Here is a 17,209-nt window from a genome sequence, read left to right as displayed (position 1 = left end):
AAAACCTACCACTTCTTGTTAGCTAAGTTCTAAGCAGTTACTCGACTTGTGATATATCAGTTATCATGACAAAAGGCATTATTATATCACACTCTGGGCACAGTTTAAAATAATGAATTAAAAGAAAAATCTCTACACTTTGAACATGCACATTATAACTAGTGACAAACATTTCTGGTAGGTCTTTATGCTTTTAAGAAAAAAATCAGTTCATTTGAGATTCTATTTATCCTCAGGATGTTCAAGATAATTTAAAATGTGATGACGATTTCCAATAACATTCTAAACTCGATTTTGCCCATTCTTCTGTTGGTGGACAAATGTTCTGATCAGACATGACAGAATATTCATCTCTGCCTCATTCCAAGTAGATAGCAGATATGATTAATACATAGTCTTTTCTCTATGGGTATAACATGTAAATATCTCACAACGCTTTTTGATACTCTATTTCAGGAATCCACTAGAGAATCATAAATGTCAGCATTTCAAGGATAAACTGCATGTGAATGCTTTGCAGAATGAAAATAGCCATCACTTTAATTCTACATGATCTCTGAATACTGCGTTCAGGAAATGACTTTTTTTTTTTTGTTAAAAACAAATTCATGCCGGGTGGTGGTGGCGCACGCCTTTAATCCCAGCACTCGGGAGGCAGAGGCAGGCGGATCTCTGTGAGTTCGAGGCCAGCCTGGTCTCCAAAGCGAGTTCCAGGAAAGACGCAAAGCTACACAGAGAAACCCTGTCTCGAAAAAACTAAAAAAAAAAAAAAAATTCATACATGTATACCTTGTCTGTGTTATCTACCCTTACTTTTCTCCTTCCCTTTCAGACTCTTACTGTAATATTGTAATGTTCCCTTAAGATTCATGGTCTTTTCCTTACTTATTTTTAATATACATGTAAATATGTACATGTATATGCCTATCTCTCTATCTCTCTATCTATCTATCTATCTATCTATCTATCTATCTATCTATCTATCTATCTATCTACCTACCTATCATCTATCAGTCTATTATATACATATATATATGTATTCTGTTCAATTTACTTAGTGCTGATTGTATGTATATGTGTTGGGCAATGTGCTTGGTTTTTCTATTCTCAATTCCAGGAAAAAAAATTATTTAGTACTACCCCAACTTTTGATGATAATATATACTTAATTGAGGCAATTTTTCCTAATATTTGCAGATTTACTTCTTCATTCTCCTTGAAATTATGCAAAACCAGAGTTTTGTAACAGAGTTTATATTCCTTGGACTTTCACAGAACCCTAAAGTCCAGAAAATAGTTTTTATTGTATTTTTGTTTGTCTACATTGCAACTGTTGGTGGCAACATGATAATTGTGGTGACCATTGTCTGTAGCCCAGCACTGATAGACTGCCCCATGTACTTCTTCTTGGCATTCTTGTCACTACTGGATGCATGCTTCTCTTCTGTCATCACACCAAAAATGGTTGTGGACTCCCTCTATGAGAAGAAAACCATCTCCTTTGAAGGATGCATGACGCAGCTCTTTGCTGAACACTTTCTTGCAGCAGTAGAAGTGATTGTCTTGACAGCCATGGCCTATGACCGTTATGTAGCCATTTGCAAGCCCTTGCACTACTCTTCCATCATGAACTGGAAGCTCTGTGGGACACTGATGGGGATAGCATGGACAGGGGGATTCTTGCATTCTATCATACAAATTATCTTCACTTTGCAGTTACCCTTCTGTGGACCCAATGTCATTGATCATTTCATGTGTGACTTGTTCCCATTACTAGAACTTGCCTGCACTGACACACATATCTTTGGCTTTTTGGTGGTTGCCAACAGTGGGTCTATCTGCATAATAATCTTCTCTATTTTGCTAGTATCCTATGGTGTCATCTTGTTCTCTCTGAGAGCCCATAGTTCTGAAGGACGATGGAAAGCTCTCTTCACCTGTGGATCCCACATTACAGTTGTGGTTTTGTGCTTTGTTCCATGCATATTTGTATATGCACGGCCTCCATCTACATTCTATTTTGACAAAATGGTGGCAATCCTTTATACTATTCTAACTCCGTTGCTCAATCCTGTGATTTACACTTTTAGGAATAAAGACATGAAAAGCGCCATGAAGAAAATGTGGAAAAGACTGATAGTGGTATCTCATGGGAAGTGAGAGATAGACCATTATCAGTGCTGGAGATGAGCTCCTGATGAGGGCAGGGTCTGAAGCTGGAGGATGCAAGAGTGGAGATGGAGAAATCAGACACAGGACACCTTTCAGTTTTGTTTTATGAGAGATAGACAGAGAAAAAGCACAACTTGGCATGGCTTGACCTATTCTGACAATCTGCCTCTCTTACAGGTTTTATTTATATGTGAAATTTCCTCATAGATTTTAATCATTGATTACAAGACCTTCTAATGGTACATATTTTTCCTAAAGTTTCCTTTGATTATGTAAGCATATCAAAGTAAAAGAAGCAAATGAACAAACAGCAAATTTCATGAGAACTAAAATCTATATTTTATTTCATAAAACATTATGATAAAATTATTTTTTCTTTTTTAAATTTAAAAGCTTTTGTACATACCAACCACAGTTCCCTCTTCATCCCATTTGCCTCCAACATTCCCCCACCCTACCTCCCATCTGCATTCCTCAGAGAGAGTAAGGTCTCCCATGGTGAATCAACAAAGTCTGTCACATCAAGTTGAGGCAAGGCCAAGCCCCTCCCCTCTGCATCAAGTTTGAGCAAGGTATGCCTCCATAGGGAATAGGCTCCAAAAAGTCAATGAATGTCCTAAGGATAAATTCTGGCCCCACTTCTAGGGGTCCCACAAACTGTCCAAGCCACACAACTGTCACACACATTCAGAGGAACTAGTTCAGTCCCATGCAGATTTCCCAGCTGTCATTCCAGAGTCAGTGAGCTCCAACTAGCTTGGGTCAGCTGTCTCTATGAGTTTCTCCATCATGATCTTGACCTAAAATCATTTCTTTTTAAACTCAATGACTTTTTTCCTTAAAATCAATGTTGTAAAGCCTTGCAGTTACAGAATAGTAGACATAATGTCTCTATTAATGTTTGACCAAGTTAACAGAAGTTATTTCCTACTACCTATTATACTAAACTTCTCTTGTAATTTTCTGTCAATCTACTATAATGAATATCTGGCCTTTCTATGGAAACCTAATCCCTCAGTTCCTTGTTTAATTTTTTCTTTTCCTTTTTCTATTTTCTTTCATCTCTGACATGAGACCAACATACTTTCTTTTGACTTTTGAAGTACTGTGCTCTGCCCTTTATTTTTTCTACAATATCAGCAAAGTCCTGATCCAGTAAGTCTCTCAGGAAGCCAGGCAGTTAACTCAGCCAGAATGTTTCTCTTTGTGTCTTTGTCATAAACTCTTGTTTAATATAGTTCCTATCTTTATTACAACCCTGAAAAAAGTAGAAAAACATAAGATTCCTAAAACTGCTTACTTTGCCTTCAGGAGGATACCAAGGCTTGTCATTAGTTTTATAATCAAAAGCTTTTCCTGTCCATGTTAGTTCTGTGTTTCTGAGGCAGAACATGAAAATCTAATGATTCAGTTACAGTTTGGCAGCTTCTGAAATTTCCCTAAGTTTTTCTTCTTTAATGATTTTTCGGATCCTATGTCTCATGCTTACTAATACTACTTAAGTAAAAGTTTCTGTAGAAGACTCATTTTTTTTTGCATAGCTGATTCTCCTAGGGAATACCATAAGTTTTATTCCTTTTTTTTCCATTTTTCTTTATTAAGAAATTTTCTACTCACTCCACATACTATCCACAGATTCCCCCTCCTCCCTCCACCCATCCCCCTTCCCTGTTTCCCAAGCCACCACACATCTCCACTTCCCTCAAATCAAGGTCTCCCATGGGGAGTTAGCAGAGCCCAGCACACTGAGTCTAGGCAGGTCCAAGCCCCTTCTCACTGCACCAAGGCTGTGCAAGGTATCACACAGCAGGCACCGGATTCTAGATGCCTGCCCATAGACCAGGGACAGATCCTGATCACCTTGCCTGGGTACCCCCCAAACAGTGCAAGCCAAACAACCGTCTTCTATATCCAGAGGGCCTAGTCCAGTCCCATGGGGACTCTACATCCATCAGTCCACAGTTCATGGGCTTCCACTAGTGTGGCCGATCATCTCTGCACATCCTCCCATCATGATCTCAATGTCCCTCGCCTGCAGTATCTCTACTCTCTCTCATCAATTGGATTCCCAGAGTTAGGATAGCTAAAAGAATCCTGTATATTAAAGCAGCCTCTGTAGGCATCATGATCCCTGACCTCAAGCACTACTATAGAGCTATAGTAATAAAAACAGCCAGGTACTGGCATAAAAACTGACATGTGGGCCAATGGAATCAAATTGAAGACCCTGACATTAATCCACACAACTATGAACATATGATTTTCAACAAAGAAGCCAAAACTGTACCATGGAAAAATGAAAGCATCTTCAACAAATGGTGCTGGCATAACTGGATGTCAAAATACAGAAGATTGCTAATAGATCCATATCTGTCGCCATGCACTAAACTCAATTCCAAGTGGATCAAAGACTTCAACATAAATCCAGTTACACTGAACTTGATAGAAGAGAAAGTAGGAAGTAGTCTTGAACACATTGGTACAGAAAACCACTTCCTAAATATAACACCAGTAGCACAGATACTGAGAGCTACAGATAATAAATGGGACCTCCTGAAACTGAGAAGCTTTTGTAGAGCAAAGGACATAGTCAATAAGACAAAACAACAGCCTACAGAATGGGAAAAGATCTTCACCAACCCCACATCTGACAGAGGGCTGATCTCCAAAATATATAAAGAACTCAAAAAAACTAGACATCAAAATACTGAACAATCCAATTAAAAAATGGGCTACAGAGCTTAACAGAGAATTCTCAACAGAAAAATCTCAAATGGCTGAAAGGCATTTAAGGAACTGCTCAACATCCTTGGTCACCAAGGAAATGCAAATCAAAACAACTCTGAGATACCATCTTACATCTATCAGAATGGCTAAGATCAAAAACACTGAAGACAGCTTATGTTGGAGAGGATGTGGAACAAGGGGAACACTCCTCCACTGTTGGTGGGAATGCAAACTTGTACAGCCACTCTGGAAATCAGTATGCTGGTTTCTCAGAAAATTGGGAATAAGTCTTCCTCATGACCCAGTTATACCGCTCTTGGGCATATACCCAAGGAATGCTCAATGTTACCACAAGGACACATGCTCAACTATGTTCATATCAGCATTATTCATAATAGCAAGTTTTATTCTTATTTCATCAGCTTCTATAGGAATTGTTACATTATCCCAGTTCTAGCCTTCAGTGTAGGGCCCATAACAACAAGGAATTCAAACACCAAACTTTAACAACAAGTAATTCAAACATTAAACCTTAACAACAAGGAATTCAAACATTAAACATGTAAAAGACACAGGTAAGAGTTGAATGGCAAATTCCACCATGGGCAGTGAAGGGTCAGTCCAAGCCATCCAGTCACTGGAGGTTTGGCAGGCAGTGCCTTCAAGATGCTTAGCATCACCATATCAGTAAAGAAGCCAAAATGATTTTAATAAAAAACATTCTGGGTTTTCCTTTGTACAAAACAAGTCATGTCTGTTACTCGCAAAAAATCTTAAAAGGGTCCGAAATGATGTGTTCATTTTATTTTAAGTATCAGTTCTTAGCTGGCAACCCATTATTTTCAAGCATATATTATAGAGATTTGAAATTTGTGCTTCCTTATGTTGTAGTAATGTTAGAACAATTGAAAGAGAATTTATGTATCTAGTTATTTGTCATTCACTCTACACTAAGCACAATTAAAATTATTTTATAGATTTCAGTGTCTCCTGGAAATAACCAGGGCTCAAGACAAGCACATAGGAAAGACCTCACACAACCTCAGTTGTAGATGTTTTTGTGTAATAGGATGCCAGCATTCAGTGTGGGATTATCAGTAGCAACTGCATAGTGTGAGCACCATCTTTAATTTATTGAGATATGTAATTTGATTAAATCAATCATGTGTGTTCCTCTACTGACAGATGAGATACCTTTTTGTACTGAATTGATACAGGAATTGATTGGGGAAGATATTTTTATTCAAGTATCAAGAATGAGAACACTTAAGCAACCCCATACTAGCAACATATGAAAATGGAGGGACCCGATTTCCCCAGTTCCTATAGTAACAAGGTAGCCAGAGAACAAAAAACAAAAAGTTGAGCTACATATTACATATCAACCTCTTATTAATCTCAGCCAGCCATGTGGTTTCTGAAATTAATGTGTTTTTCAGGAAAAAATGAATTTCTCTTGTTATATCAATAAAGATGAAATGCCAATTAAACATGTATTATGGAAACAATACTGAAAAATCCATTTGTTCTTTTCTTAATATTTCATGCCAGTTCAAAGTAAAAGAGTACATTTTTCCCTCAAAATGAATGTGGCATAAGTTTTCATCAATATTTGGAAGGAAGATTTCATGAGGGATTATGATTAGGGTGTAAAGAATCATCTGAAATATGCTTATGTATTACATATGACCACATGGGAAACAGAAGCACAGGGACTTTGATAGGGCTCCTCTCTCCATTTCTGTGCTCCATCATCTTTCTTCCTCCTAACAGGGTTTGATTCTTGATGTCTTTTTCTCTTCAAAAAACGATTTTTTACTCTTGATCAGTCCCTTTATTTACGAGTACTAATGAGGAAAACTAATTCTGGTTTAATTGTTTTATGATTCTTTGGATCCACATTTTGAAACACAAAACAAGAAAACCTTACTCAGGACAGAGTATAGTGATGGATACAGATTTATGTCAAATTCAAACTTAAAACAAGTACTTGCTTATAGTTTTATCCTCTCACAACTCTGTGTAGACTCTGCCAGTGATGCACAAGGAGAGGAATTCCTAATACTTTTCTTGGGAATAAACAAATGCTGAGGGAGGGTTACTCAGTACTTTTCATTCTTAAGTGTTTAGTTTATGGTTTAACAAAATTCTTTCTATAACAATTGCTGATTTAGGTTTTCATTTTGTTTCCTAAGCTGAATTTCCATACACATGGTGAAAACCATTCTCATATTTTTAGCTCTTGGACAATACATCTCTTGAGCTCACACTAAATTAGCTCATTTTTGTTACTATAAGTATTTAAATAAGTTTAAATAAATGATTTCCAATGTTAAAGTGTAAATTTAAAAAATCTAGGGACATATAAATCTCTAGAATATAGTATATATGTGCATGTATTCGACACATATTAAATATTTATGTATGTGTGTACATGTACATATACATACACACACAGAAAGAGCAAGAGTATGTTTCAAAAGCTCAGGTTCTCCTTTTTAGTTAGTTAGCTATGCCCTTAATTGGATATCCTGCATCCATCTACAAAGTGCCAAGATTCAGTCATTTGGCATTGTGCCTTGTTCTTGAAGCATTGGCACATAATCCAGCACCTTGTATATGCCAGGCATGGACTCAACCATCTGAAACACATTAGTAAATCAAATCTATGAAAGGAATCCAAGAGGTGTGTGTGTGTGTGTGTGTGTGTATGTGTTTGTGTGTGTGTGTGTGTGTGTGTGTGTGCCTGCACATAAGCACAAACATCTACAGTTGTGCATATTCACTGTGTGCTTGTGTTCATGAAGAGAAGAGGTCAATATTCAGTGTTGTATCTCAGGAGTCATCCTCCTAGTTTTCTTGAGCCATTGTCTCTCATTTGTGAAGAACATTCCAATTAGCTAGGCTGGCTGGTGAGTGAGCCATAGGAATTAGCCTGTCTCTGTTTCCATAGCTCTGTGATTATAAGTATACCATTATTTCTGGATTCTTTATATAGTTTTTGGGCTTGGAATTAAGACCTTGTTCTTGTAGTATGAATTGTATCCCATAGAGTATTTTGTTGGGAAAGGAGCAAACCTGACTGGCTAGATAATTTTTTTGTCAGCTTGAAGCTAGAAAAAGTCATCCAAGAGGAGAGAAACTTAATTAAGAAACTGTCTCTATAATATCAGGCTCAAGGCATACCTGTAAAACATTACCTTATGTAGTGATTGATGGGGGAAGGTCTACCTCATTGTTGTTTGTGCCATTCCTGGGATGGTGATCCTAGGTTCTATAACTAAGCAGGATCAGTAAGCCATGAGGAACAAGCCAATAAGCAGCACCCTTCCATGGCCTCTACATCAGCTTCTACCTTCAAGTTCTTGCCTTGTTTGAGTTTTGTCTCTTGTCCTAACTTCATTTGATGATAAACAGTGCTATATAAGTGCATGCTTTATTTAAACTCTTTCCTCCTAACTTACTTTTTGGTTATGATGTTTCATTATAGCAATAGAAACCCCAACTAAGACACTGACTGTGGTGGTTTGAAAGAAAATGCCCCCCAAAGGGAGTATCATTAATGGAAGGTATGACTTTGTTGGAATAGGTTTGGTCTTGTTGGAGGAAGTGTCACTGTAGAGGTGGGCTTTGATGCCTCATATATGCTCAAGCCATGCCCAGTGACATGAACAACTTTCTGTTGCCCACAAGTCAAGATGCAGGACACCCAGCTACTTTGCCAGTACTGTATCTACCTGAATACTACCATGTTGTACCACGGTGAGAATGGACAAAACCTTCAAAAATATAAGGCACTCCAGTTAAATATTTTTCCTTTATAAGAGTTGCCATGGTCATGGTGTCTCTTTACAACAATAGAAACACTAAGTAAGACAGAAGATTGTATCAGGAGTGAGGTATTGTTGTTATAGGCCTGACCATGCTTTTGTGTGAAGGACTGTGATCCCTGGGACTGCGGATTAGAAAAGCAGTTGGACACTGTAAGTACTGCTTAATGGGCCATACTAGTAGGAGCATGGAATAAAGGGAGTGGTGACCTCAGGGCAAGATCTCACCTAGCTAAATTGGAAATTTGTGAAAAAGTGTAGACAAATTTCTAAACAGTCTTATTAAATAAGAAACACAGAGCCAAATACAGAGGTAATAACCAAAGATATCAGAGCGAATAGCCATGACTAGCTTTAGCTTACTACCACACAGTTGCTTCCACAGAGTTTCTTCCTGTCTGACCTGTGTTTTTATTGCCTTTCTGTTCTGCCTTCTCATTGGCTCTAAGCCCAGCCACATGACTTCCTAGTCACTGCCTGTCTATACAGACCTCCAGGTCTCTATGGTTGGTATTAGGATTAAAGGCTCTTGTCACCATGCTTGGCTGTGTCCTTGAACACAGAGACTCTGCTTGCCATGTGATTGGATTAGGGGTGTGTGCTACCACCACCTGACTTCTGTTTATAGCTATGACCTCTGACCTCCAGGCAAACTTTATTAACATACAAATAAAATATGATATTTCACCAAATAATTATCACGACTACAGTCTGAGATATTGTTCTCACTGTCAGACCCCCATCCTCTGGCTGCATCTTTTGGCTGCATATGACCTGCCTCATTCTCTTGCTTGATGAAGCATTAAATGCTGTCAGACCCCTGGGGGGGTCCTCATGCTATGTAAGCCCTGGCTCTCACCCTTTTATCTTGACAAAGCATTGGGTGATTAGTGCCAATCGTTGATCCTCACTTGACCTTGGGATGCATGAGATTTTAGACTGGATCACATCTTTTTTTATTATTATTATTTCTTGTCTGCTGCAGCCATGGGAAATAAGGCTTCCTCTTATCAGTTCCACTCCTCCTCTGAGAAATGGCCCAAATAACCCTTAGATAACAATAAAAATGGCCACCTACTAGCTCATTGGACCTCAATATTTTACGGGGATTTTCTAACTTCTGCCAGCTTATATCCAAGCTTTCTTTTATCTAAGCTCTAAACCTTCCTTCTTGATTCCTTCTTTCCTGCCCACATGCTCTGACACTTTCTAATAACCTACTGCTTGAGGAGTGCAGATGAGTTTGGGAGCAGGCTAGGATACATGCAGATGAGGTTCATCAAACTAGAGCTCCTCATCCACCTGGGTCTGAGGTGGTTCCCAATTAGGACTTACATTGGGATAATAATATTGTGGATGGCTCTCTAGCTAAGGACAGGTTTATAACCTGCCTCCTGGCAGGCTTTCATAAGGCTACCCTCAAAGCAGTAAACTATGAAAAGCTAAAAAACATAAATCAATATAAGGAGATCATGAGAGCCCAAAGGGCAGACAGCTCCTTATGACCCACTTTGTCTTGCAGAACTTCCCCGACATCGGGGATAAACGTAAGCATCTGGAGAGAGTGCCTCCGACCTCAAAGCCAGAAGTCTTAGTGGTGGCATTTATGGTTTACCATGGAGAGATGAGAAACCCACTAAACAGAACTGCTAAATGCTGGCATACATTATCCCACCAGCATCCTAAAAGCTTCCAGGTCCCTGTTTTAAATGTGGTTGAGAAGGCCACTGGGTTCATGCAAGCTGTGCAACATGGTCCAAAAACTGGGCCTTGTCTAAAGTGCTACCAAGAGGAACACTGGTCAGCTGACTGGCCCCATGAACCTTGTGGCATGGGGACATCAAATGAAGACCACCCTCCAGCTGATCTCCTAGGCTTGGTGTTGGGCAAGGATTGAAGGTGCCTTATTCCCAGCCTGACCACAGCCATCTCTCACAGGGAGCCCAGGATAGCCATTACAGTATTAAGGTGATCCATTTCCTTTCATTTGGACACCAGGGCCACTTACTCAGTCCCAAGGGACCTCTCCTTCTTGTTTCCTTATTGTTGGGGTAGGAGGACAGCCTTACCCACTTCACCAGACCCCTGAAAATATACTTCATTTTATTTTCAGGGGTATCCCTCTCACCTACACATTTTTAGTTGTACCAACCTGTCCTGTACCCCTAATGGGAAGAAAATTTCTAGCTAAGGTAGGAGTTTTTATTTAATTTGTTCCCCCCCATTTGCCTCACTCCAGACTCATCAGCAATACCTTTTCTCCTCCTCCTAGTAACCCAGCCTACTAGCTCTGACATTTCCTTTCCCTTGCCATTTCCCTGTGGCTGCTTCTTAATATGATTAAAAATTCTCCAGAGCTCCAGAGCCAGCTTGAATCCACCTGGACAGGACAGATCCACTCCAGACAAGTATAATTTAAACTTTCTTGGTCCTGGGACCCCACTTCCTCACTTTGGGACACTTTGGGGAACCCCCCCCCCAAGATAAAACTTTTTCTAAACTTCCTCTTTTGCCTTGCCAGCACCTTGTCCGACACAAACAGCCACAGAGCCCTAAGCAGCAAAAGAGGATGAGTGATTCCTAATGCAGCAGAGGACAACCCACTACCTTAGGAAGTCTGGCTACCTCAACATTCTCCTTTCCTACCCCCAAGAGTTAACTGATGCCCACTGAATCAGCAGGAAGCAGTTTTGGGAGACATGGCACCCCTATTCCTGTTCACCAGTCATTTTTACTAGAACAAAGAGTCTGGAATGATAGAATTTCTAACCACTCCCCCATGACCGCACATGTACTCGCAAGACAATTAATCATCCCAGGGCCTTATATCCTGTGTAATCTGTGCGTTACAGATCACATAATCTACGGTGCATGTATGGCGTAGCTATGTAAGCCCATATGCACATGTGCGGCAGAATCAAAAAAAGCGGGTCCCACATACCCCTACCCCTCTTCCTGCATAACATTTCTATAGGCCTAAGCACCCCTTCTATTCCCTTCTGTTAATAAACTCTTATAGTGTGTTTTGTTGTGCCTCATGGCTTTTCTCACATGGTAAACAGTGCTGCTTAATGAATAACATTGTGCTGCATAATAAACAACACAAGCCCTTGGAAACCAAGGAGTGGAATGTGGTAGTTTGAAAGAAAATAGCCCCCCAAAGGGATTAGCATTAATAGGAGATATGGCCTTGTTGGAGTAGGTGTGGTCTTGTTGGAGGAAGTGTGTCACTTTGGAGGCAGACTTTGAGGTCTTATATATGACCAAGCCATGCCCAGTGATAAAGACCCCTTCCTGTTGCCTACAAGTCAGGATGTAGGACACTGGGCTCTTTCTCTAGCACCATGTCTGCCTGCATACCACCATGTTGCACCATGATGATAGTGGACTAAAGCTCTGAAAATGTAAGCCACCTCAGTGAAATGTTTTTCCTTTATAAGAGTTGACATGGTCATGGTGTCTCTTCACAGCAATAGAAACCCTAACTAAGACACCAACTAATAAAACTTCTTAGGTCATATGAATGTCATATGACTCAAAAATCTTTATCTTGTAATGTGAATGTATATCCCATATATTCATCCCCACTGGCACTTGTGATGTCACCTGAATTGAGGCCATTCCCAGATATCAAAGTGGTGAGGCTATCCAATGTCAACCTCAAATAAAGTACACAGATAGTATGCATTTGGTTGTAAAAACTTGGTTATCATTTACTTAATGGCTAATATCCATTTGTAATCAAATACATACCATATTTATCTTTCTGGGTAGAGAGTAGACAAACTTATCTTGTTCCTGATTTCAGTGGAATTCCTTTGAGTTTTTCTCCATTTAATTTGATGTAGGCTATAGGCTTGGTGTAGCCTGCCTTCTTTATGTTTAGGTATGTCCCTTGTATATGTAATCTATCCAGGACTTTTATCATGAAGGGGTGTTGGATTTTTGTCAAAAGACTTTTCTTCATCTAATGAGATGATCACATGTTTTACTTTTTTCATTTGTTTGCCGGGTAGAAGTAGGAAATGACCCAAGACTTTTCTTTATCTTCTTTCTTTTTCTAGCCCACCCTGGAAACATTTTTATATAATATTATTGGAGAAATAATAGTCTCCTTTCAATAGTCTTATAGTACAATAATATATAATATTTAATATAATAATAGTCTCTCATTCTTTACCTAAAGCAAATCAAAATTATCAATACAGCATTAATTTTATATCCCTTAAGGAATTTTATGTGTCTGCACATGCATATAATTGGGTAAAGATATATGTTAGTAAAATTTACATTACATTCACAAAATGCCCAAGGTAAACAATTTAAACAAAAGAATGGTTTACAGTGATTTATAGTTTTATAGGTTTCACTTCATGTTTCCTTGGATCAGTTGCTTTGGGCATGTAGCAGAACAGTAAATTATGTTGAAAGCATGAATAGAAAGGGTTTATTTATTCTTGGATCATGAAGAGAGGCAGGAACCCAGTATTTACTCAAGGGTACACATATATGAACCAAATTCCTTCTAGAACATAAACTTACCACCTGAAAGTTCTGTCATTCCCCATTAGTCTCACAGGCTGATGACTAACCTTTAGCACAGGCATTCTAGAGGACACTGCTGATCTAAACTTTAACACAGTCCAGTATCACAATACTGTCCTTCTCTCATTAGGACATTTTATTAATTAGCTTGTGAAAGGAGCATAAAACTGTATTCATTGCTTTTCAACATGGCATTGTTTTAAAACTGAAGTGAGGGAAGCTTGTGTAATTTTAGTTTGCTGGTGACCCTGTTCATGTTTGACCTTGATATGATTCAATGTAAGGTATAGTTATGTGTGTTTTGATTATACTTAAATGTTGGAAAGCAAGTTGTTTATTATTATTATTACTAGGATATCAATCTAGTTAATGTTTGATTTAAAATCACATTGATTACAAGCAGGCTGTTCATAAATATTGGAGAATACATATTTATAGACTGACAACAAATCAAATATCTGTGACTAGTAGTAATAGTACTATTTGTGAAGCCTGGAAATGATAGTAACATGTGCAGTTGTATTGTTGAAGTGTAGAAATATAAGAAATGACAGTCATGTAAGCATTTCAATTTCAACCTGTCAAATGTTGAAGTCAAGTTTAGTAATTAGCTGAGGCAAATGTTGAAGTCGAGATTAATAATTGGCTGAGGCTAAGCCTCAGGATATCCCTATTTAGAGGCGTGCAATAAGATCTCAAGTTTAAGAAAAAATGTGTACAAATCACAAAATGTTCTTAGGTACCTTGAATATAAATACAAGAACTTCCTAGGAACACCTAGGTTTTGAATGAGGGTGGCCATGCTCTGTATGAAAGGAGGGGGGTAGTCATCTCCAGAAGCAGATATTGTAAAAGCAGAGTTGGCATGGATTCACAGATGGAGAGAAAGGAAAGAAGTAAACTGCATTAATGACAGATCTTGATCAGGTAGGGCACTGGAGACTAAAACATCACCCAAGGCTGCCAACATAATGAGCTCAGAGAATCTTTTGCTATGCTTTGGTAATTGGGCCCTGTTTGCAAGAGTTATTTTCAGTAGCCCAACTCTGAAGCTTCTTGCCAAAAACTGTTGACTGCTAGAATCCATCATTGGGGAGTTGATAAACAACAGGCCTGTTAGTGTAGGAATGGTTTTGGCAACAAGCACTGCAAACAATTAAAAGATTGCATCAGCCTTGGAGACCAAGAGACCATGTGGGCAGGAGATACTGACCACAGTGTGCCAGGCATCTCTGGGGATGCTCTGTCCTCTTCCAGCTGCATATGCCTGAAGCAGAAGATGACATTCTAAGGATTCTGTGCATGAGATTGTTTTGAAAAAAGAATCTTTTTGAGCATCATGTGCATATATTTTTCCAGCCAGATTTAATAATAACACTGAGAAGTAACAGGCATGTGCCTATGCATCTCTGATTATCTGCGAAGTAGTAATTTTTAAATTATGATGTATACTGAAAATAATTCTTTTATTATGGAGGTCATAATTTCACATCCAAAAATTCTCTTATATTTCAAAGACTTTGCATGCAGAATCTGACTATAGAAGGTCTATTAAAGATATGGTTAGGGAGGCCAATCTATTTTATGTTCCCAGGTGACATTCTAGGAAAGAAAGAACTATAACACTTCACACAGTGTTTTAAAGTTTCATTTTTGTGCTTCTGGTAGGCTTGGCAACTCATCTTTAATTAATGTATGTTTTTAGGAATATAAAGTAATTATCAAATAAATGTTTTTATTTACATATTATAATACTCATATAATCAAGTGTAAATTTCTAGATCAGATATGTTAATATTTTATGAATAATAGTAAGGCTTTGCATCTCATATAAAGTATTTTTTCAAGAATATTAATCTATTTTAGTGCTTAAGAAATGTTTCAAATGTGATGACCTGAACCAGTTGACATTTAAAAATAGATCTAAAAATGTAAATTCAAGATTGTTATGGTTTTTAAATTCATCTATTTACCTATTTAGAACAACAAAGACATAACAGAGCATTCATCAAATCACTCATTTCCTTATAGTACACAAATTACTAAACTGGTTTACAAATAGCTGTTTTTCTTTGTGGCCCACAGACTGAATTTCCTTGACTATGTGTAGAGTATATGATGTCATCATAGGCAGCTAAGTATTGCCATGTATTGCAGTTTATGAACTGCATTCCAAACAGATATATTTTAAAATGCATATTATTGCATTGTTCATAGTAATCAAATGTTTGCTGACAGATTATGAGTGAATTGCTTTGAAAGAATCAAAATGTAATAAGGTAAATAGTGAAAACAGTCCTAAAGTATTTCATTTATTCAAACTGAGATGAAAGTGTTAGGTGTGAACAATTAGGATCCATTGAGACAATTCTATCAAATCATATTATCAGCATCCTTAAGCAGTCTGGATATATCTACAAAAATGTTTAAATACTGCATAGGAAAACAGCAAATGTCCTTGAAGATTGAACTAAATAAATTTTCCTTTTGGATACTGCTGTCCACACTATATCATGAAGAAGATCATACTCTGTCATGGGGATATTCCAACATTTACATTACCCAGCATGACTTTTTCATGATTCTTTAACACAAGATTCTTGTGCTCCTTTGAGTATTCTTTTAAATATTGGTGAAAGCTTAGAGATCATTTTTGGCTCACTCATTCCATAACTGTCTTCTTTCAGAGATGTTACTCAGTTTTATTTAAAATATGGTTTTATTTATTTCTTTTTTCTTTTATAATTTAATTTAATTTTACATATCAGCCACTGATTCCCTTGTTCTCCCCCGTCCTGCCCCCCCCCCCACCTTCCCCTCAGGCCACCCTCCATTCCCAACTCCTCCAGGGCAAAGACTCCCCTGAGGATTGATTTCAACCTTGTAGATTCAGTCCAGGCAGGTCCAGTCCCCTCCTTCCAGGCTGAGCCAAGTGTCCCTGTATATGCCCCAGGTTCCAAACAGCCAGCTCATGCACTAATGACAGGTCCCGGTCCCACTGCCTGGATGCCTCCCAAACAGATCAAGCTAATCAACTGTCTCACTTATCCAGAGAGCCTGATCCAGTTGGGGGCTCCTCAGCTATTGGTTCATAGTTCATGTGTTTCCATTCATTTGGCAATTTGTCCCTGTGCTTTATCCAACCTTGGTCTCAACAACGGTTGGACTCCTGGAGCTCCACCTGGGGCCTGGCCGTGGATCTCTGCATCTGGTTCTTTCAGTCATTGCATCTGGTTCCCTCAGTCATTGGATGGGGTTTCTAGCATGACAATTAGGGTGTTAGGTCATCCTATCACCAGACTAGGTGAGTTTGGGCTGTCTCTCGACCATTGCCAGTAGTGTATTGTGGGGGTATCTTTGTGGATTTCTGTGGGCCTCTCCAGCACTTTGCTTCTTCCTATTCTCATGTGGTCTTCATTTATCATGGTCTCTTATTCCTTGTTCTCCCTCTCTGTTCTTGATCCAGCTGGGATCTCCTGCTTTCCTAAGCTCTCTTTCCCTTGACCCTTGCCCTTCATTACCCCCACTCATGTCCATGTTGTTCATGTAGATGTCATCCATTTCTCTGTCATTGGCTGATCCCTGTGTCTTTCTTGGGGTTCTGTTTTCTAGGTAGCCTCCCTGGAGATGTGAGTAGCAGTCTAGTCATCTTTGTTTTACATCTAGTATCCTGCTATGAGTGAGTACATACCATGTTTGTCTTTCTGAGTCTGAGTTATCTCACTCAGGATGATTTTTTCTAGATCTATCCATTTGCCTGCAAACCTCATGATGTCATTGTTTTTCTCTGCTGAGCAGTATTCCATTGTGTATAAGTACCACATTTTATTTATCCATTCTTCAGTTGAAGGGCATCTAGATTGTTTCTAGGTTCTGGCTATTACAAACAATGCTGATATGAACATAGCTGAGCAAGTGCCCTTGTGTAAGATTGA

The 17,209-nt window shown here is 38.7% G+C and overlaps 1 protein-coding gene across 1 annotated transcript; it reads left to right on the top strand.

Annotated features, from left to right (window-relative positions):
* Positions 1-1,206: 1,206 nt before the first annotated feature.
* LOC131908314 (olfactory receptor 4C15-like) lies at positions 1,207-2,160 on the top strand. The gene has a single exon (XM_059259366.1). It carries the CDS (start codon positions 1,225-1,227, stop codon positions 2,158-2,160), a length of 936 nt encoding a protein of 311 aa, XP_059115349.1. The 5' UTR covers positions 1,207-1,224.
* The last annotated feature ends 15,049 nt before the right edge of the window (positions 2,161-17,209 follow it).

The sequence above is a fragment of the Peromyscus eremicus genome, chromosome 4, assembly GCF_949786415.1.
Source record: "Peromyscus eremicus chromosome 4, PerEre_H2_v1, whole genome shotgun sequence".
Lineage (NCBI taxonomy): Eukaryota > Metazoa > Chordata > Mammalia > Rodentia > Cricetidae > Peromyscus > Peromyscus eremicus.
Note: the sequence above shows the minus strand (reverse complement) of the source record. Positions and strands in the feature narration are given on the sequence as shown.

Coding starts and splice junctions, on each gene's coding strand:
- LOC131908314 (XM_059259366.1), top strand. CDS start 1,225: ATGCAAAACCAGAGTTTTGTAACAGAGTTTATATTCCTTGGACTTTCA.